This window comes from Hemitrygon akajei, chromosome 10 (assembly GCF_048418815.1).
Source record: "Hemitrygon akajei chromosome 10, sHemAka1.3, whole genome shotgun sequence".
Classification (NCBI taxonomy): Eukaryota; Metazoa; Chordata; class Chondrichthyes; order Myliobatiformes; family Dasyatidae; genus Hemitrygon; species Hemitrygon akajei.
This window is the reverse complement of record NC_133133.1, coordinates 17651053-17678941: the sequence shown is the minus strand read 5'-3', so window position 1 is coordinate 17678941 and position 27889 is coordinate 17651053. Positions and strand designations below refer to the sequence as shown.

Sequence of the window (27889 nt, the reverse complement as noted above, 5' to 3'; positions counted from 1 at the left end):
ACGCCTCGTTCTGGCGGCTGCATCGCATGGCCACCGTTGTCAGCAGAACAACAACAAAGCAAACTCCTTTCCCAGCCGCTCACTCCTTACCTCCATCTCTCTTCCTCTCCCTCTTTCTCTCTGTCCCTCCATCTCTCTTCCTGACCCCCCCTTTTCCTGTTTTCCTCTCCTTCTCCCTTCCTCTCCCTCTCACTACCTCTCCTTTTCCCCTCCCTATCTCTTCTCTCTCACTCCATCTTCCTCCTTTTCCCTCTTCCTCCTCCTTCCTTCCTCTCCCTCCTCCTCCCTTCCTCTCCCTCTCCCTTTCCCCGCTTCTCACTCTCGCTCCCACCTCTTTCTCTCTCTTTTCTCACCCCTTCCCTACCTCCCTTACTCCCTTTTAATTTCTCTCTCTCCATCTCACTCACTCTCTCCTCCTTTCCCTCACTGTCTTTCTCTCTCTCTCTCTCCTTTCCTCTCTTTCTGTTTTCCAAGGACACCTTTGCCTCCTAAACACCTTCTCCCTCCAGTCTCTCTGCCCCTGTCCTGACCCGTGGCACAACGTGTTAGTATACCCAGGGCATGCACCTGCTGACCGCAGACGGTGCTGTGTACTCATTTAATGATCAGAGGTACACTCCAGGATATTCAGTCAGCCTCATTAGGCATGTAGCTAATGTGTTGGACTATTATCATCATCGTCATTAGGTGCTGCGTCAGTCACTACAGTACATGGGGATTCCTCGTGTTTTTAAATAAGTAAAAGAATGTGCTGGATAGATGTAGGAAGACAGGCAGCATTAGACAGAAACAGAGTTCAGCAGCATTTTGCTTTGGTCTCAAGGCTGCTGTTCCAAGTAGCATATGTATTCAATAATGAAATGCTGTCTTGCTGAGCCTCTGTGTTCTTTGTTCCCATGTAGCCACTTTTTGCAATGAAATACAAAGAGGACTTCCCGGTGCAGGGTTGGAAGGTGTACGACCCTGTTGCAGAATATAAAAGACAGGTCGGTCAATTATGTTTCTTTTGGTTTCCACAGACTCTAGAGCAAGGATGGTTTTTTTTAAACAATGTGTGCTTTATTTAATGTATTTATTTATCACATGTCCATTGCAGCATACACTGAATTGTGTCATCTGTGTTGACAGCCAACACAAGTTTTCTCTTCTAGCTCCTGAGCTGGAGTTGGTAACGGCTGTAATTTTGAGGTGTGTTGGGTCAGTATCTCCGTCATACCACACGTTCATAGACCAACTTTCATAGTCCTGACTCACCATAGCAATGGAATGCGACCACAGAGTTGTGGACACAGCTCAGCTCATCACAGAAACCTCCTCCCCACTGTGGACTCTTCCTACACTCCTCATTGCCTCAGTAAAGCAGCCCGTGCATTTAAAAACCCTACCTACCCCTGAGGGTAGCAGGGTGGAGATACAGCTCTACCAAAGGATGTGTAAGGCACTCCTTCCCTCTGCTAGCCTGCAGGTCACCCTACGGCAAAGGTAGCCACCCCCGATCAGGGTCACAGGAAGCCATTGGAGCAGTGGTAGATGGTCATATGAGGAGCTGGTACATATCACAAGTCCTGGTTATGAAGCCAGGCAGAGTATTGAAAATGGCTGGGGTGACCTGTCTTGTAAAGGCACTGCCCAGAAGAAGGCAATGGCTAACCACTTCTGCAGAAAACTTTGCCGAAGGTTTGGAAAGACCATGATGGCCCATGTCATATGACATGGTACATAACGAACAAATGAACCTACACCAGACACTCTGTCTTCTCTCCTCTCCCATCGGGCAGAAGATACAAAGCTGAAAACATATGCCACTAAGGTCACGGACCCAGAAAAGTTCTGCAGATGTCCGATTTGGTTGAAGGTTAAATGTTCAGCAGTGAAATGGAGACGCAAGGGACTGCAGATGCTGAAATCTAAGGGATAGGGGTGACCTGAAATATTGACGATTTCTTTCACTGACACAGATGCTGCTCGACATGCTGAGTTCCTCCAGCGGTTTGTTTTCTGCTCAAAGTTCAGCAGAATTTTGTTTCGGCCTTTTGTTTTGGAACTTTTATTTTCCTTTCCAAAACAAAGAAAAGAGCTACAGAGAGAGGTGGCTACAGCTCAGTCTGCCACAAGAAAAGCACTGCCCACCATTGAGCATATTTACTCTGCTCTCACGAGAACCCCTACCATCTAGTCCATGCTCTCTTCTCGTTATTTGTCAGTCAGGAAGTAGAGGAGCTTTAGCTCCCACACCACCAGGTTCAGGAACAGTTATTACCCTTCAACCATCAGGCTCCTGAACCAATGTGGATAACTTCACCCACCTCAACTCTGAGCTGATTCGACAACCTACAGACTCACCTTCAAGGATGTTGAACTCATGTTCTAAGTATTATTTAATTTTTATTTGCAGAATTTGCCTTCCTTTGCATATTGGTCTTTGTTTATGCCTATTTTTTCATAAAGTCTATTGTATTTCTTTATTTTCCCATAAATGTCGGCAGGAAAATGAATCGCAAGGTAATATATTGTGACATATGTGTACTTTGGCAATAAATTCACTTTGACTTTTAAAAAATATTGTCATAGGGCCTGCCAAATGAAAGCTGGACAATATCTAAAGTCAACAGTAACTATGAACTCTGTGACACATACCCGGCAATTGTGGTCATACCAACCAGCGTCAAGGACGATGACCTTTGCAAAGTGGTAGCTTTTCGGGCCAGTGGCCGATTCCCGGTAAGTTGTTGTTTGCTGTGCACCATTTAAAGCTGAGGCTGATAGGTTCCTGATTAGTAAGTGTGTCAAATTTTACATTGAGAAGGCAGGAAAATGGGGTTAAGAAGGATAATAAATCAGCAATGATCGAATGGTGGATCAAACTCGATGGGCTCAATGGCCTAATTATGCTCCTATGTCTTATGGTCTTATGGTTCATATCTCAATGATGTACACAGTTTTGGTCACCTACATGCAGGAAAGATGTAGATAAGGTTGAAAGAGTATGGAGAAAATTTACAAGGATGTTGCCGAGTCTTTAGGACTTGAGTTATAAGGAAAGCTTGAATAGGTTAGGACTTTATTCTTTAGAGCATAGAAGACCGAGGGGAGATTTGATGGAATAAAATTATGAGGTTATGATTATAGCTAAGCTAAATGTAAGCAGGCTTTTTCCACTGATGTAGGGTGGGATTACAATAAGAGGTCGTGGGTTAAGGGTGAAAGGTGAAAAGGTTAAGGGGAACATGAGGGGAAACTTCTTGTTTACAGGAGTTGGCACACCCACATTGTAGTTTCACAGGCTCTGGTGGGCTAAAGTAGCTGGAACACGAGAGCTGTCCGGGACACTGCACTGAAACTGAAGCAGCTAATTTCTCAGCTCTGTGGTTACCCTTACTCATTCCCACAGCTGGCAAGTTTTTGATTCCAACTGTATGTTATATTCCCTCACAACTCCGATGTGGGAGTGAAATCAGCCTCATCCTTTACCGTCTCTGCGAGTGTCACATGGCACGCAGCGTTCCCTCAAATAGAGCCCAAACAAGGTGGTTGCTGAATGTTCTTTCCCTCGCTTGACGGTCCAAGAATGATTAACCAACTATTGTGATAGAGGCAAAAAGAAATTTCTTCAGTCATTCGGAATTCTCCAAAGAAGAGGGCCGAGGAGGCTCTGAGTTAGAGTGCAGGTCAGCAGGTTTTGTTTATTAGTGGAATCGAGGGATATGGTGTCAGTGCAGGAAAGCAACACTGAAGTTATCAAAGATCTTATCAAAGTGTAGAGCAGGTGAGAGAGGCCAAATGATTAAACTTGTTTCATCCTCAGGGCCTGTAGTTGTACAAGACATAAGTGAGGCCACACGTGGAGTGTTGAATCAGAATCAAAGGTTTATAAGGTTCATAGGTTCATTTAATTGTGTGTAATTGCACGTGTGCAGTATAGAACTCTGAGATTTGTCTTCTCCAGGTAGCCACGAAACAAAGAAAACCTTGGAAGTCATTCAAAAAGAAACATCAATCACTTCCCCAACACAAAAAACACTTAGAAATTGGCAACAAGAGCATCAATCCCTCTCCCCCACACAGAAAAACAAATCGGCAAACTGCAAGAATATCAAACCCCAGCACCCTCCTGCACAAAAAAAAGTGACAAATCACGCCACAATTAAATTGCTCAAAATTAAATGGGCGAAAATACACAATATAAAAGACATAAAACCGAAAGGAGTCCAGTCCAATCTATATATCGCAGAATTTTGGTAACTTCTGACAGCCTCGCTGGAGAGACCTCGAATGCAGAGGCATCAGAACAGAGGTTGATCACTTTTATTATCGCTGACGTATGACATGAAATTTGTTTAGGGTGTTGCTAGGACTTGAGTGACTGAGTTATGGGGTGAATTGGACATGCGAGGATCACAGAATGATGCTATAGAGGTGTATAAAAATCTTGAGGGTCTTAGATAGGGTGAATGAATGAAGTGTTTTTCCCAAAGGTGGGAAATCAAGAACTAGAGGGCGCACTTTAAGTTGAGAGGGGAGAGACTTAATAGCAACTTGTGAACCACAGTTTTTACACAGAGGGCAGTTTGCATTTACAGCGGGCTGTCAGAAAGTGGCTGAGGCAGGTACAATAACAACTTTCAAAAGGCATTTGGACAGGTACAAGGATAAGAAACTTTTAATGGCATATCTTGGATGAAGGGTCATTTTTCAGCAAATTTGCGGATGACACCAGGATTGGAGGGCGTAGAGGACCGTGAGGAAGGCGATCAAATTTTGCAGCGGGATCTGGACCAGCTGGAAAAATAACAGATGGAATTTAATGCAGACAAGTATGAGGCATTGCACTTTGGGAGGACAAACCAGGATAGTTTACATGGTGAGTGGTAGGGCATTGTGGAGTGTGGTGGAACAGAGAGATATGGGAGTACAGATCCATAATTCCTTGCAATTGGCGTCAAAGCTAGATAGGGTCATAAAGGGAGCTCTTGGCACATTGGCCTTCATAAATTAAAGAATTGAGTACAGGAGTTGGGATGTTATGTTAGTTGTAGAAGGCATTAGTGAAGCTAAATTTAGAGTATTGTGTGTAGTTCTGGTCACCTATCTCTGGCAAATATATTTATAATATTGAAAGAGTGCAGAGGTGTTGCTGGTCTTGAGGACCTGCAATAACGGGAAGATTGAATCTATCCCTAGAGCATAGGAGAATAAGGGGAGATTTGATAGAGGCTACAAAATTGTGAGGGATACAGTATAGATAAGTTAAATGCAACCTGGTTTCCCACAGAGGTTGGGTGAATCTAGAACTAGAGGTCGTGGGTTAAGCGTAAAAGGTGAAATATTTAACAGGAACATGAAGGGGAGCTTCTTCACTCAGACGGTGGTGCGAGTGTGGGATGAGCTGCTGATGGAAATGGTGGATGCGGGTTCAGTTGCAACACTTAAGAGAAGTTTGGCTAAGTACACAGAGGGGAGGAGTGTGGAGGGCTGTGGTCCAGGTGTGGTTCGATGGGATAAGGCAGAATTAACAGCTTGCCCTGTTGTGGATGGGCCGAATGGCCTATTTCCATGCTGTACGACTCAGTGAATGCTTTGTTGCTGATTCAAATGCTTGTGAGCCATTGAATATGAATGATGCCTGGAACTCCTCCCTGTTTTTTCCCCCCCAGGTTCTGTCATGGATCCATCCAGAAACCCAAGCGACGATTACCAGATGCAGCCAGCCAATGGTTGGACCCAATGACAAGCGATGCAAGGAAGATGAGAAGTACTTACAGACCATCATGGATGCTAATGCTCAGTCTCACAAGTTAACTATCTTCGACGCTCGACAGAACAGCGTTGCAGATGCCAATAAGGTGCCAACTGTGGATGTTGTTTAGGGGGTAAAGTGGATGTTTAAAAAAAAAATGTTGCTGGAACCTAAGCCCATGAACCATTACACTAGATTTGTTTACAATCATCTAATGCTTTTGTAGGCAGAATGACTGCTTTACAAGCAACAAAGTACCCGCAGCAGCAAATCAGAGGGTCAGTCAGCATCTTTGCAGGGAAAAGAATTGTTGATGTTTTGGGTTGAAGGCCTACATCAGGAGGTTTTCCTTCTGCAGCTTCGAACCCGATGGTTCCCAACCCAGCATTTCCCACTTCTATCTCTTGCCCAAAATCCACAAGCAGGGCATTCTAGGAGGCCCAGTGTTTCTGTCTGCTCATGCCCCACTGAACTTATCTCCTCATACCTCGACTCTATCCTGTCTCCCCCCTCGTCCAGTCACTTTATTAGGTACCTCCTGGATGTAACTAAATGCCCCTGAGTGTATGTTCATGGTCTTCTGCACTGTAGCCCATCCACTTCAACGTTTGGCATGTTGTGCATTCAGAGATGCTCTTCTGCACACCACTGTTGTAACGTGTAGTTATTTGAGTTGCTGCCACCTTTTCCTGTCAGCTTGAACCAGTCTGGCCATTCTCCTCTGACCTCTCTCATTAAAAGGCCTTTTCACCCACACAGTTGCTACTCATTGGATTTTTTTGTTTTGTTTTTCACACCATTCTCTGTAAACTCTAGAGACTGTTGTGCGCGAAAATCCCAGGAGATCAGCAGTTTCTCAGATACTCAAACCACCTGGTCTGGCATCAACAATCATTTCAGAGTCAAAGTCTCTTATATCACATTTCTTCCCCTTTCTGATGTTTGTTCTGAACAACAATGGAACCTCTTGACAAGTCTGCATACTTCTAATCTGCTGCCACATGATTGGCTGATTAGATATTTACATTGACAAGCAGGTGCATCTAATAAAGTGGCCACTGAGAGTATATCCGTAATATTTTGTGTGGTACTCAATGAATTCCTTTTGAGGTACTAAAATAAATAACTGCGGGGTTGGGTTGGTGGGAATTGAATGGGGTAAGACAGTTACTGGAGCACGGGGGGTGGTGTGGGGTCAGTGATTTCAATTGAAAACTGTATATCTTTCCTGAAGAAAATAAAAAAGCAAGGTTAGTCTGCTCTCCTCGGATGAGGGCTGCCATCTTGTTTTCAAACAATTGTTTGAGATTAGGAAGGATCTTTGAGAATCCCAAAGATTGAAAGTACAGTCTCGTGTCTTCAGTTGACTGATTTGCAGATTCCCCTGTGTTGTGTTTGTTTAGTAAACTCAGCCACTGCATTTATGCAGTGGGACATCACTTTCTATGCGTTTAAAAATGTTTAACGATTGCTCGCTTCAGATTTCCATTGATGCATGCGTTCTTGTTGCCATTGTTCAGGCCAAAGGAGGAGGCTTTGAGAGTGAAAGTGCCTACTCAAATGCCGAGCTTGTTTTCTTGGAGATTCATAATATCCATGTCATGAGGGAGTCTCTGAGGAAACTGAAGGACTTTGTTTACCCAGTCATAGATGAATCCAAGTGGCTGTCAAATATCGATTCGACTCATTGGCTAGAGTACATACGGGTGAGTCTTTATTTCCTGTCCTGATTTTGTGTCCCCCTCTAAACTGTATCTATTCATTGGCACAATTGTTACTTATTTACTTCTGCCTGTTATGCCATTGGCGGTTAGAGCAGCGATGAAGGTCCTCCATCTCTAGCAGTGTTCAGGGCTTCCTTCATCATGTCAGTAGCTTCCTCTCGATTTTCATTCAGCCTTGCAAGTCCTGGGTGGAGACTCAGGAATACCATCGCACACAGATGCAGAAGGATTCTTCATTGCTGTTTCTGTAACAGATTTGTTTTACCAGTCATGGTTGTTAGCCCTGAGCTGAACCCCAGCACCTGGAGGGCTGGTGGACCACTCTTAGTCTGGCCTCTACCCTTTGACCTGTTTGGCATGGGTGACCCTACTAAGAGCGAAAGCATAAGGCCCTGACTCAAGCCAACATAGCTCTCTGGGTCATTGAGGCACGCAAGCCTCCAAACCCTACGACAAGGTTGTGGTCCTCTTGGAGGAGAGAATTGTTGGCAGGAACATGTGTTACTTTATGGTACCTGGTCCTTCCGGCCCAATGAGTTCATGCTGCCCAGTTATGCCTGGATGAACAATTAAGTGAGAGTGTGGGAAGCAACCCATGTAGTCATGGGGGCGTCACGTGGGTCCGGATCACCAAACCTGGGGGCTTGTGCGAGCCCGGAACCTCAGAGGTGGAGCCCATGCTTGTTGAGTACTGGGACAAAGTCTGAAGTTGGAAGCCCAGTGTCTGTAAGTCTGAAAGTCCAGGGACAAGGACTGGAGGCCTGGATGCGGCCTGTGTGTGGATAGGTGGAGAGGCGCTTGTTTTGCTGCTGCTGTTGTTTCTTGTATTGTCCTGCTGATCATTTTGGGCATGATATTTTGGCACCAGAATGTGTTGCGAAACCTGGGGGCTATCTGCAGCTCATTCTCAGATTGTTTTGGTTGTTAACGCAAACGACGTATTTCTCTCATAAAATGCTGGAGGAACTCAGCAGGACTGAAGGATTTCAGTCCAAAACGTCAGCTGTACTCTTTTCCATAGATGCTGCCTGGCCTGCTGAGTTCCTCCAGCATTTTGTGTGTGTGGCTTGGATTTCCTGCATCTGCAGATTTTCTCTAGTTTGTGACATATTTCACTGTATGTTTTGATGTACCTGTGATAAATATCTGAATCTGAACTGGCTCTTCCCTTCTGTCTCGCAGATCCTGTTGGCCGGAGCAGTCCGCATTGCCGACAAGGTTGAATCTGCGAAGACCTCGGTTGTTGTCCACTGCAGCGATGGCTGGGATCGCACTTCGCAGCTCACGTCCCTCAGTATGCTAATCCTTGACAGCTACTACCGAACCATCAAGGGGTTTGAAGTCCTGCTGGAGAAGGAATGGCTGAGTTTTGGGCACAGATTTGCAGTTGTAAGTAAACCAGGAGAGCAGCACAGTCAGGAGTGAGCAGATTGGAATCACTTTGGTTGGTATGGCGTCTAATGAAGTCGAAGAGCACTGCAGCGCAGAAACAGGCCCTTCAGCCCATCTACTCCATGCCAGCCAGATCTTCTGCCTAGACCCATCTAGCTGTACCTGACCCAGAGACCTCCATACCCATCTCATCCATGTACCTATCTCAAATTTATCTCGAGATTCAGTGCGGACGGGCCCTCCTGGTGTACTGAGCCATATCACCCAGCAACCCATCCACTTAACCCTAGCCTAACCATGGGACAACTTACAACGACTGGTTAACCTAAACGGTTCGTCTTGGGACTGTGGGAGGAAACCGGAGCACCCGAAGGAATCCCGCACGCACGCAAGAAGAATGCACAAACTTTCTTACAGAGGGCGCAGGAATTGAATCCTGAACTTCAACACCCTGGGCTGTAATAGCGTCGCGATAACTGCTTCGGTACTGTAGCGCCCCTTGTGTAGAAACTGGAGCAGCCAGAGGAAACCGATTGAGCCTGCGTCCTCTGGCAGCTCGTGCCACACTCGCGGCACCCACCCAGTGAAGAAGTTCCCCCTCAGGTGCCCCTTAGGTATTTCGCCCTAACCCTACAACTTCTAGTTCTAGTCGCCCAGCCTGAGGGGGAAATTGAGCATGGATTTCACTAAAGTGTTTAAGCTTCCCTTCTAAAGATTGAGCACACAATCCAAGTCACAGCAATTCATGAGGAGTTCTATGTTCTTCCCAGTGCCACCTTGAGAAGGAGCATTAAAATAAATCCATGCCTGTCCTCTAGAAGATCTTATTATTTAAATCAGCAGACTCAGTTGGAGGTTGAGAGCCAAGGGCTTTATTTGGTGGAGTCTGGGAGAATGATAGGCTGGGTCTTTTTATCCCTGGAGTGAAGGAGATTGCGTAGTGACCTTATAAGGTAATTAAAATCATTACTGGCGTAGGGAGACTCAGTTAAATAGTCTTTTTCTAAGGACTGGGGAATCCAGAAGCAGCGGGCATAGGTTTAAGGTGAGAGTGGAAAGGTTTAATGAGGGAAAGGAAACTGAGGGGCAAAATTTTCACGCAGAGAGTGGACAGTCTTTGGAATGAGCTGCCTGAGGAAGTGGTTCAGGTAGGTACATTAACAAGATTGGACGGGCAAATGGATAGGAAGGTTTAGAGCAGGAATTCCCAGCCTGAGTTTCATGGACCCTTTGCTTAATGGTATTGGTCAATGGCTTAAAAAAAGGTGGGAACCCCTGGTTTAGAGGGAAATAGGCCAAATATGGGCAAATGGAGGAATGATTAGATGGGAGTCTTGCTCAGCATGGACCAATTAGGCTTAATGATCTTTCATTCTCTTGGCAAATATTTATCTTTTAGAAGACATCATTGAAGCTGGTCAGTGTTGTTCCTGGTTTCTTGCTATGCACAAAGCAACAAATGTGTTCCTCAAGGTGTAAAGTTGGTCATACTTGGTTATCAACATGAGATTCTGCAGACGTTGGAAATTTCCAGAGCGACACACAAAATGCTGGAGGAACTTAGCAAGTCAGGCAGTATCTATGGAGATGAAAAAGAGTCAATGTTTTGGGCTGAGATTCTTCATTAGGACTGGAGGGGAATAGGCAAGAAGTCAGAATAAGAGAGTGAGTGGGGAAGAAGGAGTATAAACTAGAATATGATAGGTAAAGCTAAGTGGGGGGAAGATGGGTGTGGGGGCATGGGAGAGGAAGTAAAAAACTGGGAGAAGGTGGAAAAGGTAAATGTCTGAAGAAGAAGGAATCTGTTAGGAAAGGAGTGTGGACCTTGGGAGGAAGTGAAGGAGGTGGGACACCAGCAGGAGGCGATGGACAGGTGAGGAGAAGGGGTAAGAGAGGAGCCTGAATGAGGAAATGAAAGGAGAGAAGAGGGAGGGTAGAAATGATTGGAAGTTGGGGAAATCGATATTCATGCCATCAGGGTGGAGGCTATCCAGTAGGAATATGAGGTGTTGCTCCTACAACCTGAGAGTGGCCTCATCTGGCAGTAGAGGTGGCCATGGACCAACATGTTGGAATGGGAATGGAGGGTTGGAATTAAACTGGATTCAAACATCATAGATGTGAAGCTGGTTATATTCATTAGATGTACTGTGCTTTGTGACATCCCATGTTCAGGCAGATTCTTGTGTAATTGCGAATCCCTCTCTCCCTTTCAGAGAGTAGGACATGGGGATGAGAACCATGCAGCTGCTGATCGCTCGCCCATCTTCCTTCAGTTCATTGACTGTGTGTGGCAGATGACAAGACAGGTATGTGAATGTAACATCTTAGGGACAGCTTCTTCCCCTCCACCGTGAGGTTTCTGAATGGACAATGAACAATGCCTCGCTACTTTTCCTCTCATTTTGCACTACTTATTTCATGTGTTTTTTATATATATTTCTTCCTATAAGTTTTAGTTTTTGTTATTATGTATTGCACTGTACTGCTGTCATAAAACATCACATTTCATGATGTGTCAGTGATATTAACCCTGATTCTGAGGTATATTAGTGTTGGTTTGTTGGTTCATTACTGTCACTTGCACCAAGATACAGTGAAACGATTGTCTTTCATACTGTCTATACAGATCAAATTATTACACAAGTTATCAAATTAAGGTTGAATAAGATAATAAAGTAGCAATGCAGAATGAAGTGTAAAAACTACTGAGAAAGTACAGTGCAGATAAACAAGTGCAGGATCGTAACGAGGTATATTGTGAGGCCAAGAGTCTGGTAACAGTGGGATAGAAACTGTCTGTGAGCCCAGTGGTACATGCTTTCAGGCTTTTGTATCTTCTGCTCTATGAGAGAGGGGAGAAGAGAGAATGTCTGCGGTGGGTGGGATCTTTGATTATGCTGGCTGCTTTACTGAGGCAGTGAGAGTCCAAAGTAGGGAGGCATTTTTGGTCCTTGTTGGTGCACTGGGTGTCTCTTTACTTGGGTTGACTTCACTGGCACCCCTTAAATCAGCATTCACCGGAGCAGATCATCTGGGCGTCTAGTGTGGTTTGTAGAAGCCTTTCTGACTTAATATTGAATTACACTGATAATCAGCCTTGAACTGTTCTGATGAAAGGTCGCTCTCCACAGATGCCGCCTGACCTGCTGAGTATTTCCAGCATTCTCTTTTATTTCACACACCTCTTGCAGCTGCAGTGTCCTGTGTGAATTCTCCAAAGTCTCCTCTGTTCTTATTCATTTCCTTTCATTGACACCTCCTCCACAGGTGAGCCGCCACTAATGGGCCTTCACCACCTCTTCTCAGACAGCACTGCCACCATTTCTGTCATTGTAGGTTGCTGCTTGGGAACTGTAGAGTACCTCCCCTGTAATGTCATACTGTAGGTAAGGCCACCTGTGTCCAGGGTTTCAGTGTTCTTCCTATTCAGATCTTTACTTGTGGGTTGGTTGATTAATTGACCACTGTAACTGTCCAGAGGTTAGTGATAGAATCTTGGGAGGGTTGATGAGAATGTGGGATTAATGGAGGATTTCTCCTCTGTCCCTTTCTCTCTTTTTCCATTCCCCATTCTGGTGTTCCTTTCTCTTCTCCTCACCTGCCTATCACTTCCTCTAGTGCTCCTCTTCCTTCCTTTTCTCCCAAGGGGGAGTCCACTCTCCTCTCCTTTCAGATTCTTTATTCAGCCTTTACCTTTTACCTTTTCCAGCTATCCCCTTCCAGCTTCTCACGTCATCCCACCTTCCCTCACCTTGTCTCACCTCTCATCTACCAGCTTCAACTCTTTCCCCTCTCTTAGAATGCGTACACAACGCTGGAAGAACTCAGCAGGTCAGGCAGCATCCGTGAGAAAAGAGTAGCCAACGTTTTGGGCCGAGACCCTTCATCAGGACCACTCTCTTCCCACCTGTTTATTCCAGTTTCTTCTTCTTTCCAGTCCAGACGAAGGGTCTCGACCTGAAACATCATTCTTCTCCTTACTTGCTGCCTGACCTGCTGAATTTTGCGCATGTTACCTGGATTTTCAGGATCTGCAGAATCTTTTGTGTTTCTGGAGGATTAGTGTGAATGAGTGGTTGATGACCAGCCTGGATTTGGTGGCGCTGTTTCTCTATGACTGTGATAAAACTGTATTTCCTCACCTTCAGGATAATCTCTGATGAATGACAAAGAGGTGGATCAAATTATCCCTCTTCTAGTACACTAATTTCAATTGGACTGTAGACTAAACAGTGACTTTGTTACCATTGTTACTGCTGCACCCTGGAATATACATCTCCATTTTGGTCCCTCCCTCTGTGTCAGTGACTTTGCCCCCTTTGGGTCCCACCTCTGTTATTGCCTCTGTGTTTGTCTGCCATACTTCTGCTCAAATCTGCCTTTCTCCTCTCAGATGGAGTTCAGCCTGGAAAAGTATGAAGTGATTTACTTAGAAGGTCAAATTTGAAGGTAGAATGCAAGGTTAATGGCAATTTGGAAGAACTGAGGGATCTTGGGATCCATGGCCATAGATCCCTCAGGTCTGCAAGTTGATAGGGTGGTTAAGAAGACATCAGGTGCTTTGGCTTTCATTAGTCAGGAGATTGAGTTCAAGAGCCGTGAGGTAATGTTGCAGCCCTGTAGAACTCCGGTTGGACTACACTTGGAGTATAGCGTTTAGTTTTGGTTGCCACATTATAGAAAGGATTTGTAAGCTTTAGAGAGGGTGCAGAGGAGATTTGCCAAGATGCTGCCTGGACTAGAGAGCATGTCTTAGGAGGAAAGGTTGAGTGAGCTAGGACTTTTCTCCCCGGAATGGTAAGACTACGATTGCCCATGTCATACGACACAGCACATGATGATGATGATGATGATGTAGGAGGGAAAGGTTAGATTTATCTTAGAGTAGGGTTTAAGGTTGGCCCATCATCATTCTGTGCTGTAATACGCTCTCCCCTATTTCACATACCCCAACCATAACTCCTAGATGCAGCTGAGAACCATTGTAAATTGGAATACTTCCATTCCATTGTTACGTTTCAGATTTCTTTCACCTTCTGCTTGTGAGTAATTGCGATTGTTTGCTCTCTGCATTTACATATTGTATTTCTCCTGATTTAGTTCCCGGCAGCGTTTGAATTTAATGAGCTCTTCCTGCTGACCATCCTGGACCATCTGTACAGCTGCCTGTTTGGGACATTCTTGTACAATTGTGAGCAACAGAGAGTGAAAGAGGTAGGTGATGAGAATGGTGCTGAAGAGGACAGATAGAACCAAGTTCTCCCTCTCAGACCCTGTGCATTATGACAGGAGGCTTGTATCGTATAAAGCTCTTTGCTGAAAAGCCACAGACATTTCAATCACAGCAAGTGTTGAGGAGTCGCATTTCCATCAGCATTAATGTACTGTATAAGATTAGCTTTATTTGTTATGTGTACATCGAAACGGACAGTGAACGGCATCGTTTGTGTCAATGACCAACACTGGTGGGTTTCATCCAGGTGGACAGGTGGGAGGATGTGCTGGGCAGCTGCAAGTGTTGCCACGTACCCCCCGCCAACATAGCTTGCTCACAACTCACTCACCCTAACCATGCGCCAAAGACAATCCCAGCACAATCGTTGCAGATTTGATTTGACATAAGCGACGCATTTCACTGTGTGTTTTAGTGTACATTTGACAAGTAAAGATGATCTTACTATCTGTCCTTGGAATTTGGGAGGAAACTGGAGTACCTGGAGGAGACCCACATGGTCATGGCGAGAACGTACAAACTCTTTACAGACAGTGGCAGGAATTCCACCCCGGTCTTCCAATCACTGGCGCTTGTAACTGCTACGCAACCATGTCATTGTGTTGTTAACACAAAAACATTCCAATTAAACCTAATTTATAGAATGGGGTTGTGACTTGGCAAAATTTCAAGCATTCATTTTGTGAGGTGTGGGTGTCACTGAAATGGCCAACATCTATAGCCCATTCCCAGTTACCCTGAATAGTTATAGTCCCCCTCACTAAAGTACTACCTCAGTTCCATTGGTTGAGGAGGAAGTTGCAGGATTCATTCCAGTGATGATGAAAGAACAGAAATATACACTCATTGGCCTCTTTATTAGGTACAGGAGTGGAACCCAGTGTGGTCTTCTGTTGCTGTAGTCCTTCCACTTCAAGGTTTGGCGTGTTGTGCACTTCTACACACTACTGTTGTACCGCGTGGTTATTTGAGTTACTGTCAACTTGAACCATTCTGGCCACTCTCCTCTGACCTCTCTCATTAACAAGGTGTTTACGCCAACAGAACTGCTGCTCACAGGATGCTTTTTGTTTTTCGCACCATTCTCTGTAACCTCCATTGTGTGTGAAAATCCTAGGACATCAGTCTTTTCTGAGGTACTCACACCACCCTGTCTGGCACCAACAATCGTTCCACGGTCAAAGTCACTTAGATTACATTTCTTCCCTGTTCTGATGTTCGGTCTGGACAACAACTGAACCTCTTGGACCATGTCTGCTTGCTTTTATGCATTGAGTGTACTGATTGGCTGAGTAGATATTTGCATTAATGTATAGATGTTCCTAATAAAGAGGACACAGAGTGTATTTCCAAGTCAGTATGGCGTGTGAGTAGTGAGGAACCTGAAAGTGATGGAATCACTAACTGTCCTTGAACTTGGCAGTGGAGGTTATGGGCTTGGGTGGTGCCATTGAAGCAGGTTTGACGTGTCACTTCAGTGCATTATTTTATTTCAAAATATAGTTTATTTGCAATATACTGTATACAGTAAATATAGTTAGCACAGCTTCTCTACATTTATTGTACCAACAATTCATTGCACTCTTTTATAATGCTTTAACACCACTTATGTTTCCACCTTAAAACAAAGCACCTATGAAGGGTTAATGCATTAGTAAGAATGTCCCAGGTGGGTGGGTGGGACGAATTGGCTTGTTTCTCTATTGATGCTTTGCTGTATGGTGTGTGCTGTTTTATTGTGTATTATGTAGCTGGACCAAGCATTATGGGCATGCTATATTGTCAGGAATGTGTGGTGACACTTAAGACCACAAGATATCGGAGTAGAGTTGGGCCATTTGGTCCATTGTGTTTGCTCTCCCATTCCATCATGGCTGATTTAATACCTCTCTCAACCCCATTCTCCCCATAAGCCTTCTCCCCATAACCTTTGACGCCCTTACTAATCAAGAACCTGTCCTCCTCTGCTTTTTGCGGGCTGCCCCCTTGCCCATCTTTGGGCGTGTTGGTTGTTAATGCAAGTAACGCATTTCACTGTTCCTTCCAATGTACATGTGATAAGTAAATCTGAAACTGATTGGCTTGTTCGGGCATTTTGGAATTCACTGTTGGTGTGAGCTATGAGTTAGGGTGGGTGATTTTTATCCAGAAAGGACAGCAGTGAACCAATTGGGGTTTTACAACAATCTTGTCATTTTGCACTTAGAATTCAACACAGAAAAGAATTTTGCATTCCTTGTCTTCCCATTGATGGGGGGATAGCTGAAATACAAGAATGGTGGTTGGTGATTTGTAAGTGTAAAGTGTGGATTGTGCACTGTGTATTCACTAATAGTGGCCCTGTTCCAGTATAACATTGCTTGTGTAATGTTCGTTTTTACAGGAAGTGCAGACAAAGACAATCTCCCTTTGGTCCTACATTAACAGTCAACTGGAGGAGTTCACCAACCCATTTTATGTGAATTATGAAAACCATGTGCTTTACCCGGTGACCAGTTTACGGCATTTGGAGTTGTGGGTGAACTATTATGTCAGGTGGAACCCAAGGATGAGACCTCAGGTAAGGTGATAATGAATAAAGGAAAATGTGGAGTATTAACGTAAGGAATGTTCACCATCCAATTTGTTGAAAAAGCTTATTTTATTCCACAGCCCTTGATCAGTCTTGGTTGGCTCTCGTCTGTTCCATCTCTTCTATAGATCTTTTCATTAACCTTCAGCTTCTTGGCATTGCAACTTGTCACACATACCGAGATAGTGAAAAGCTTGTCTTGCATACTGTTCCTACAGATCAGATCATTACACAGTGCATTGAGCTAGAATAAGGGAAAACAGTAACAGTGCAGGATAAAGTGTAACGGCTACTGGGAAAATACAGTGCGGGTAAACAGTAAAGTGCAAGAATGTAATGAGTTGAACTCTGAGGTTGGGAGTTTGTCGTATACTAGGGAATGATTTAGTAGTCTCATTACAGTGGGATAGAGGAGTTTGTGCAATCTCCCCATGACCCCGTGGGGAGTCTGTGTGTGTGTTCTCCCCATGACCCCGTGGGGAGTCTGTGTGTGTGTTCTCCCTGTGACCCTGTGGGGAGTCTGTGTGCGTGTTCTCCCCGTGACCCCGTGGGGAGTCTGTGTGTGTGTTCTCCCTGTGACCCTGTGGGGAGTTTGTGTGTGTGTTCTCCCTGTGACCCCGTGGGGAGTCTGTGTGTGTGTTCTCCCTGTGACCCTGTGGGGAGTCTGTGTGCGTGTTCTCCCTGTGACCCCGTGGGGAGTCTGTGTGTTTGTTCTCCCCGTGACCCGGTGGGGAGTTTGTGTGTTTGTTCTCCCTGTGACCCCATGGGGAGTTTGTGTGCTCCCACCATGGACCCCGTGGATTTTCTCTCGTTTCCTCCCACATTTCAAACGCGTACCCATTAGGGTTAGTGAGTCATGGACATCTTATGTTGGTGCAGGAAACATGGTGACACTTTCAGGCTGCCCCAAACACAAGCCTCAGACTGTGTTGGTAGTTGACACACGACACATTTCACTGTATGTTTTGATGTTTGGATGTATATGTGGCAAATAAAGCTGATCTCTTCCTTGGAGCAAAGGGGAGGTGAAATGGTTTTTATATAATAATGAGAAACATAGACTGGATGATTATATACCTCTGCAGAGAATTCAATGTTAAACAATTATACTTAGGAACATCAGGAGAACAAAGTGGAAGGAGCACAAGAGGACACTAGTTTCAAGGATGAACAGGGATGACGGAGGTATTTTACAAATCCTAAATGCTGGAAGAACTCAGCATGTCAGGCAGCATCTATGGAGAAGAATAAACAGTCAACGTTTTGTTGAGACCCTCCATCAGGATATTGAGACCCCACTTAACCTGGGCACTCTCTCTTCTCCTTCTTCACATTGAGCAGAAAGCACATTCCACCAGAGTCAAGGACAGCTTCTATCCCGCTGACATTATACTATTGAACAGTCCCCTAGTATAAGATGCATTCCTTCATCAGGCCTGATGTAAGGTCTTGGCACAAAAATATTTATTCCTCTCCATAGAAGCTGCTGAGTTCCTTCAGGATTTTACGTTTGTTGCTCTGAATTTCTGGCATCTGCAGAATCTCTTGTGTTTATGATTGTGCAAATTCACCAGGATAGTGGCTGGTAGGACTGAATCTTCATCCAAAGAATGATTAGAAAATCGTGCTTGTCTGTGTTAGAACAGACAAAATAATCAGATAATCTGAAAGTGGTATATACAATGATGAAGGGCCGGAACAGGGTAAATAGAAACACGTTCTTCGTATCAGAGGGACATTCAAAGTTCAAAGTAAATAAATCATCGAAGTATGCATAGGTCACTATATACTACCCTGAGATTCATTTTTTTGTAGAGATTCACAGTAGAACAGAGAAATACAATAGTCAGTGAAAAATTTTACACAAAAACTTGACAACTAATGTGCAAAAGAAAATAAGTAAATAAAAAAGTACAGTACTGTGCACAAGACTTAGGCACACACATATAGAGCTGGGGTGCCTAAGCCTTTTGCACAGTACTGTAACTTCAATTAGGTTTGCTCCCTGATAGGCTCAGTGCCTTTTGTGCGTGCTATTAGGGAGTTTTCTGGAGTTATGTGAGTATAGCAGATATTAATTTAAGCATGAACCAGTCTTCAGTTCTTAATGTAAATTGCAAGCAATAAATTGGAAGTTACAATACTGTGCAAAAGTTTCAGGCACCCTGGCTATATATGTGTGCTGAAGACTTTTGCACAGTTCTGTAGGTAAGTAAATAATACTGAGAAGATGAGTTGTAGAGTCATTGAAAGTGAGCCTTCAGATTGTGTTATCAGTTCAGAGTGAAGTTATCCACGCTGCCTCAGGAGCCCCATGGTTGAAGGGTAATAACTTCCTGAACCTGGTGGTGTGTGACCTAAGGCTCCCGTACCTCTGTACCGATGTTAGTAGTGAGAAGAGAGCAAGATCTGGATGGATATTTACCTTATTCCATAAATCAATCAAATGTCTTAATATAGGAGATTCTTTTTTTTCCCATATTCATTTGGATTCCCATTTATATATAAAATCTTCTGGTGTATTTTCTCCTATCTTATCTAATTCTATTCTAATCCATGCCGGTTTTTCTTCATCAAAAAAAGAAGCAATAAATCTAAGTTGATTTGCTTTATAATAATTCTTAAAGTTTGGAAGTTGTAACCCTCCTAAATCAAATTTACATGTCAATTTTTCCAATGATATTCTTGACATCTTTCCTTTCCAAAGAAATTTCCTTACATATTTATTCAGTTCTTGATTTATGGAATAAGGTAAATATGGATGATGAGATAAAGAAATCTTTATTAGCAAAAAGGACTTTAATTCAAAATAGGCTTATTCCTTTTACAATGGATAATAAATTTTTACATAATTGGTTTCAAAAGAGGATTAAATATATAGGTGACTGTTTTGAAGGAGGTATATTGCTGTCAATTAAAAAATAAATATAAAATATCAAATAACACTCTTTTCTGTTATTTTCAATTAAAAGCTTATTTACGAGAAAAGCTGGGACAAACAATGTTGATGCCAAAACCTAGTGAAATAGAAATATTAATTCAGAAAGGAAAAATTAAAAAAATTACATCTTGTATGTATAATTTGATTCAAAAGCAGACGATTAAATTAGGAATTCATAAATCAAGACAAAAATGGGAATCTGATCTGAATGTTAAAATTGATGGAAAAAATTGGTCAAGATTATGTTCTGATAGTATGAGAAATACAATAAATGTTCGACTTAGATTAATACAATATAATTTTTTACATCAATTATATATAACACCACAGAAAATAAATAGATTAAATTCAAATATGTCTGACCAATGTTTTCGATGTAAACAAGAAATTGGTACTTTTTTACATTCTACTTGGTCTTGTTCTAAAATTCAACCATTTTGGATTAATTTAAGATTTTTATTGGAACAAATTATTGGAGTACAACTTCCACATAGTCCATTGTTATTTTTATTAGGAGACATTGAAGGGACAATAACGAAATTTAAATTGAATAAGTATCAGAAAAAATTTATAAAAATTGCTTTGGCAGTAGCCAAAAAAGTTATCGCAGTTACTTGGAAATCTGATTTAAATTTAACTATGGATCGTTGGAATAATGAAATACATAGTTGTATTCCATTTGAAAAAATTACGTATAATTTAAGAAATGAATATGAGATATTTTTGAAAATTTGGTCACCATACTTACGAAAGATAGGATTAGATACATAGGTCCTTTGAAGATAAAATTATAGTAATTGGGGAAAGTGAAAATAAATATCAAAATTATTTTGAACTCCATGGAACATGTGGGGATCCTCCGATATCCACGCAAACTTTCTTCTCTTTTCTTTCTTTTTTTTTTCTTTTTCTTTAGATAAGGGCTAAGGGGGGGGGAGGATTAAGGGGAGGGGGGAGGGTTAGTATCTCTTTTCTTACTATTTTATTATTACATTTATTGTAATTTCTAAAATTCAATAAATAAATAAATAATATTAAAAAAAAAGATCTGGATGGAGGGGGTTCTTGATGATGGATGTTGTTTTCTTGTGTCAGTGCTCCTTGTGGGTGCGCTCAATGGTGGGGAGGGCTTTGCCTGTGATGGACTGGGCTGTATCCACCAGTTCCTGTAGACTTCTCCATTCCTGGGTATTGGTGTTTCCATACTCGGCCATGATGCATTCCCCCCACTGTGCAGCTATAGAAGTTTGTCAGGGTTTCAGATGACATGCCAAATCTGAATAAATGAACAAGTATAACAAACGCACATAGCGGTATATTACTGAATAGAGTTGGTGGTAATACATGGGAGTGAGAGGAACATTTTTCCATGTGAAGTGCTCAGAGACTGTGGAAAAATAAATTTAGTTATTAAAGCTGAAGTAATTTTGGATGGGTGTTTGACGTAAAGCAGAATAAAGAGGAAATGGAGCTGGTTGACAGGCTTAGAAAATTGAGACAATGGAGACAATATGTGGGCTAAATTTGTGTGGGAGTTCCGTGAGTTTTGATGTAAGGATACTTGGTAATTGTTTGGGATTAATATTGCTATTGAAAGATTTCTTTTCTCACTAGCATAGAGCCTTCTTTAGTCATGGAGGGCTGATCGAGTTACTGCTCAGAGTTCAACTGGTTGTACCAGGACCAGGCAGATCCTTTGACAATGCTACAAGTCACTTTTGTTTTAAGACAATAAGTTAGTCAGAAGCATCGTTTAGGGCTGTAGAATTATTGGTGGCTGATATCATTTCCATAAAATATGTACTAAAGATTAAAAGGCAAATAAGTTGTACAGGATCTCAAAGTAAATTTATTATCAAAGTACATGTATGCCACCATATACGACCCTGAGATTCATTTTCTTGCACAGTAGATCAAAGAAATACAAAACATTCAATGGAAAACTACATACAAAGACTGACAAAACAGCCATTGTGCAAAAGAAAGCAACTATGCAAATACAAAAAAAAAACAAGTAATAAATGAATAAATAAATATCTGGGTGTTCTTTTAAAATTAGTGTGTTCATAAAGTCGTCGAAATAACTTCTTTGCCCAACTGGTCCATGCTGACCAACATGCCCTTCCAAACCAGTCCCATCGGCCAGTGTTACGCCCATAACCTTTGAAACCTTCCCAATCCACGTACCGGTCCAGCAGTGTTCTAAAGATTGTTATTGTATCTGTCTTAACCACGTTCTCTGGCACAGGTAAGTGAGCAGCAACTCGATCAGCCCTCCATGACTAAAGAAGGGGCAGGAGGACCTATTCCATGCTGTATCTCAATTAAAAAAAAATAAAGTTGTCCCTAAGTTCCCCTTAGATTTTTACCCTCTCAACTTAAACCTATGCCCTTTAGTTCTTGATAGCCCGTATCTGGGAACAAGGTTCACCCTGTCTTTGCCCCTCATGATTTTATACAGCTCTGTAGGGTCACTTCCAAGTCTCCAGTGCTCACACTTCTACTGTATTTCTTTATTTTCCTGTGAATGCCTGCAAGAAAATGAATCTCAAGGTAGCGTACAGTATGGTCTCATGCTGTGTATGTACTTTGATAATAAATTCACTTTGAACTTTGAATTGTTTTTCAATCATCATTAGTGTTTCCAAAATTTATCATACTTGTTACCTGGCCTGCTGAGCTCCTCCAGTAATTTGTGTGTGTTCCACCATGGTTAGCGCAATCACTTTTTCTTTATGTATATTATTTCTGCGTTTGCATTATTTTTAATCTATTTAATATATATAAATACTTACTGTAATTGATTTAACTACTTTTTTTCTTTCTATGTTGTCATGTATTGCATTGAACTGCTGCTGCTAAGTTAACAAATTTCATGACACATGCCGGTGATAATAAACCTGATTCTGATTCTGATCACTTGACACCGCCAGGATTCGCTGATTGGGGTGGTGTCTGTAAGGAGTTTATACGTTCTTCCTGCGATCGTGGATTTCCTCCCACTTCTCAGAGACATACAAGTTAGGTTTAGTGAGTTGCGTTCATGCTATGTTGGTGCTGGGAGCATGGCGACATTTGCGGGCTGTCCCCAGCTCATCGCAAACGATGCATTTCACTGTACGATTCAATGTTCTTGTGACAACTAAAGCAAATCTCTTTGGTGAAAACCTCCATCTCGTCAACTCTTTTATGTATATCTCATGAAAGAATGACAGAAATTTCTCTGATCTCCAGTCGGGAAATTTTTAAGGAACAACAGAACTTAACTAAAAAGGCTATACGGGGAGAAAAAATGAGGTATGAATGCAAGCTAGCCAGGAATATAAAGGAGGATAGCAAAAGCTTTTTTAGGTATGTGAAGAGAAAGAAGATAGTTAAGAACAATGTTGGGCCCTTGAAGAATGAATTGGGTGAAATTGTTATGGGAAACAGAGAAATGGCAGAAGAATTTAATAAGTACTTTAGATCTGTCTTCACTAGGGAAGACACAAGCAATCTCCCAGATGTATGGATGGGCCAAGGACATAGGGTAACAGAGGAAATGAAACAGATTGACATTAGGAAGGAAATGGTGATGAGTAGACTGATGGGACTGAAGGCTGACAAATCCCCAGGTCCAGATGGTCTGCATCCTAGGGCACTAAAGGAGGTGGCCCCGGAAATTGCGGATGCATTGGTAATCATTTTCCAATGTTCCTTAGATTCATGATCAGTTCCTGAGGATTGGAGAATGGCTAATGTTATCCCACTTTTTAAGAAAGGAGGGAGGGAGAAAACAGAGAACTATTGTCCTGTCAGCCTAACATCAGTAGTGGGGAAGATGCTAGAGTCCATTATTAAAGATGAAATAGTGGTATATCTAGATAGCAGTGATAGGATTGGGCCGAGCCAGCATGGATTTACCAAGGGCAAATCATGCTTGACAAATCTATTGGAGTTTTTCGAGGATGTAACCAGGAAGTTAGACAAGGGAGATCCAGTGGATGTAGTGTACCTCGATTTTCAGAAGGCATTTGATAAGGTCCCACATAGGAGATTGGTGGGTAAAATCAGAGCTCATGGCATTGGGGGGAAGATATTGACATGGATAGAAAACTGGTTGGCAGATAGAAATCAAAGGGTAATGGTGAATGGGTGTTTCTCGGCATGGCAGGTGGTGACTAGTGGGATGCCACAGGGCTCGGTATTGGGACCACAGCTGTTTACGATTTACATCAATGATTTAGATGAAGGCATTGAGAATAACATCAGCAAGTTTGCTGATGATACTAAGCTGGGTGGCAGTGTGACGTGATGAGGATGTTAGGAGAATTCAGGGTGACTTGGATAGGCTGGGTGAGTGGGCAGATACTTGGCAGATGACGTTTAATGTAAATAAGTGTGAGGTTATCCACTTTGGGAGTAAGAACAGGAAGGCAGATTATTATCTGAACAGTGTAGAGTTAGGTAAGGGAGAAATACAAAGAGATCTAGGAGTCCTTGTTCATCAGTCACTGAAGGTGAATGAGCAGGTGCAGCAGGCAGTGAAGAAGGCTAATGGAATGTTGGCCTTTATTACAAAGGGAATTGAGTACAGGAGCAAGGAAATCCTCTTGCATTTGTACAGGGCCCTGGTGAGACCACACCTGGAGTATTGTGTACAGTTTTGGTCTCCAGGGTTAAGGAAGGACATCCTGGCTGTAGAGGAAGTGCAGCGTAGATTCACGAGGTTAATTCCTGGGATGTCCGGACTGTCTTACGCAGAGAGGTTAGAGAGTCTGGGCTTGTACACGCTGGAATTAAGGAGATTGAGAGGGGATCTGATTGCAATTTATAAGATTATTAAGGGATTGGACAAGATAGAGGCAGGAAATATGTTCCAGATGCTGGGAGAGTCCAGTACCAGAGGTCATGGTTTGAGAATAAGGGGTAGGTCATTTAGGACAGAGTTAAGGAAAACCTTCTTCTCCCAGAGAGTTGTGGGGGTCTGGAATGCACTGCCTCGGAAGGCAGTGGAGGCCAATTCTCTGGATGCTTTCAAGAAGGAGCTAGATAGGTATCTTATGGATAGGGGAATCAAGGGATATGGGGACAAGGCAGGAACCGGGTGTTGATAGTAGATGATCAGCCACGATCTCAGAATGGTGGTGCAGGCCCGAAGGGTCGAATGGTCTACTTCTGCACCTGTTGTCTATTGAAAGATGTTTATCAGTGACTCCACCCTCCAGTTACTGTCCAGGAGGTGGTGACGAGCCGCTGCTTTGAACTGCAGACGAATAAATTCAGCAGCTTCATGAAGCTGAGGGACTTGTTTCATCGCACACTCAACAATACTGCTTTGGGCCCATGGGCCAAAGTAACCAGAATCTGGTCAATGTAACAGATTTCCTCCTCTGCGAGATATTTGCAAACCAAATGAGTTTTACAGACATTATCCGAGGTTGATAGATTCTTGATTGGTCAGGACATGAAGGGTTACAGAGAGAAGGCAGGAGATTGGGGCTGAGAAGGAAATGGATCAGCCATGATGAAATGGTGGACCACACACAAAATGCTGGAGGAACGCAGCAGGCCAGGCAGCATCTATAGAAATGAATAAGGAATCAATATTTCAGGCCAAATCCATTCATCAAGCCATAGGAAGAAGGGTCTCGACCCGAAATGTCGACTCTTTATTAATTTCCATAGATGCTGCCTGGCCTGCTGAGTTCCTCCAGCATTTTGTGTGTGTTGTTCATTAAGTTACTGGCACTATTATGTTAAAATAGGCAGTTGTATAAATTTGTGAAACAGCAGCAGTAAAGTGACCAGAGCAGGATGAGAATGTGTCTGTGAGTTAGGGAGTGGGTGGGGGGGGGGGGCAGCAGGGCATTCAGACAGTGTGTGCTGGGGGGCAACAGGGTGTAGAGAAGCCTAACAGCCTGGTGTGAGAAGCTGTTACCCAGCTTGACAGGGTATAGTTTCACCAGGGGTTAGTGAACATTAGTGACACTGATTTTTAAATTCTCGTTTAATTAACAAAAGTTGAATTTCCCAGCCAAGAGGTGGAATTGAACTTCAAGATTCAAGATTCTTTGCTGTCAGTACATAAGAGTAAAGGAGAACAAAATTATTGTTAACTTGGCTCCAATACAGCATTAAAAAACACAAAAGGCATAAAGGAACACAATAAAAAGCACAATGAATAACCATACATATTGAGGCTCTCTGTTGGTCGGAGTCGACCGTGGATGTTGTGTCCCAGCTGTCTCTGTGATATATCAGCCAGCACGCAAGTCAGGGCAGTACGATATGGAGAGCTAGGTGATGCCCACGTGGCAGGCTCCCCCTGTCCACACAGCTGCTGAGTCCAAAGGAGTGGCGGGGACTGATATAGTTTGGCACCAGCGGCGTCGCAGTAATTGCCAGTCAACATTGAACTCAATGTTTGGGAGCCTTAGGGACTCCAGCTTTAGATTTTTCCTCAAGGTTTACTTCCCTATGGGTGGGTTTAGCCTCAAGACAGCGGAGGTTTGAAATCAGGGTTTTCCTTCTCCTTGATGAGCCCCATCTGCCTGAAGTGACTGGTTTTTAAAGCGCCGGTAACCCACCTTTTCCTCTTCTCCTGTCCGTAGAAACAGTTCCGCTGGGCTTAGTAGTTAAGCGACAGGTGAAGGCCAGGAGCTGGACTTGGTTGTCAGAGGCTATTTGAGCCACACGCCACTGGGAGCATTTAATAGGTAGTGGGAGCTCATCCCCATTTCCACCCCGGCTATAACAACTTTAAGGAACAATCAATGCATAAGATCAGCTTATGTGCATAGACTGATTGGATGTGCATAAATTGAGACAGGGTACACGAGTATCTGTACGTCAGGTGACTCTGACAGGAATTGATAAAGTAGTGGTGGTTGGATGTGTGGGGGGGCTTGGTCAGTGGGTGGGGGTGTTGATCAGCCTTGCTGCTTGGGGAACCCAGTGTTTTTGAGTCTGGTGGTCTTGGCGTGGCTGCTGTGAAGCCTCCTCCCTGATGGGAGTGGGACGAACATCTCGAGATCTTTAACCTACACCTTTGAATTATTAGTACAGTAATTAATTGCACTAAATTTATGGGATGGGACCAAGCAGAAGATGTACTTCAGGTATAAACTATGACTTAGAACATAGAACATAGAAATCTACAGCACATTACAGGCCCCTTGTCCCATAATGTTGTTCCGACCATGTAACCTACTCTGGAAACTGCCTAGAATTTCTCTACCGCTTAGCCCTCTATCTTTCTAAGCTCCATGTACCTATCTAAGAGTGTCTTAAAAGACCCTATTTTATACGCCTCTACCACAGTCGCCAGCAGTGTATTCCACCCACCCACCACTCTCTGTGTGAAAAACTTACCCCTGACATCCCCTCTGTACCTACTTCCAAGCAACTTAAAACTATGCCCCCTCGTGTTAGCCATTTCAGCCCTGGGAAAAAGCCTCTGGCTATCCACACAATCAATGACTCCCACTATCTCTTGTACATCTCTATTAAGTCACCTCTCAATCTCTGTTGCTCCAAGGAGAAAAGGCCAAGTTCACTCAACCTATTTTCATAAGGCACACTGTCCAATCCAGGCAACATCCTTGTAAATCTCCTCTGCACTCTCTGTACAGTATCCACATCCTTCCTGTAGTGAGGTGAATGCAATTTCTAGGCTGGGACTGGGGAGAAATACGAATTGCTTGGTGGGGCTGATACTAACTCCATGTTGTTGTTCACGTCTGTAAAAGTGGGTTAGAACCCACTTGGACTGTTGTGTTCAGTTCTGGTCTCCTCATTATAGGAAGGATGTGGAAGATTTAAAGAGGGTGCAGAGAAGATTTACCAGGATGCTGCCTGGATTAGAAAGCATGTTTTTTCAAGGTAGGGCTTTTCTCTTTGGAGCAAAGGAGAATGAGAGATCACTTGTTGGAGGTGTGCAAGAGAGGAATTTTACACAGAGAGTGGTGGGTGTGTGGAAAGTGCTGCCAAGGGTGGTGATAGAGGCGGATATATTAGGGACATTTAAAACTCTCTTAGGCATATGGATGATCGAGAAATGGAGGGCTGTGTGGGAGGGAAGGGTTAGATTGATCTTAGAGTGAGTTAAAAGGCCAGCACAACATTATGGGCCAAAGGGCCTGTTCTGTGCTGTAATGTTCTATGCTGTATATTTTTTTTGTTTCTAGTGTTTTGCACATAATGTATAATTTTTATTAATTTATGTTAAATTTGTGTAACTTATGTTTGCCCCTGTCCGTACTGGCTGTGGCTGCAAATAACTAATCCTCGTGACACACTGTGTATG

General features: G+C 43.2%; 1 protein-coding gene across 3 annotated transcripts in view; it reads left to right on the top strand.

Annotated features, from left to right (window-relative positions):
* LOC140734179 (phosphatidylinositol-3-phosphate phosphatase MTMR1-like) overlaps window positions 1-27889 on the top strand; it is a 57155-nt gene that overhangs the window by 28393 nt on the left and 873 nt on the right. For all 3 annotated transcript variants that reach the window (XM_073057822.1, XM_073057819.1, XM_073057821.1), the window contains 8 exons: window positions 903-986; window positions 2572-2721; window positions 5655-5843; window positions 7258-7443; window positions 8644-8850; window positions 11070-11162; window positions 13957-14070; window positions 16473-16649. In XM_073057822.1, the coding sequence (XP_072913923.1) occupies window positions 903-986; window positions 2572-2721; window positions 5655-5843; window positions 7258-7443; window positions 8644-8850; window positions 11070-11162; window positions 13957-14070; window positions 16473-16649 (1200 nt within the window). The remainder of the gene's footprint in view (window positions 1-902; window positions 987-2571; window positions 2722-5654; window positions 5844-7257; window positions 7444-8643; window positions 8851-11069; window positions 11163-13956; window positions 14071-16472; window positions 16650-27889) is intronic.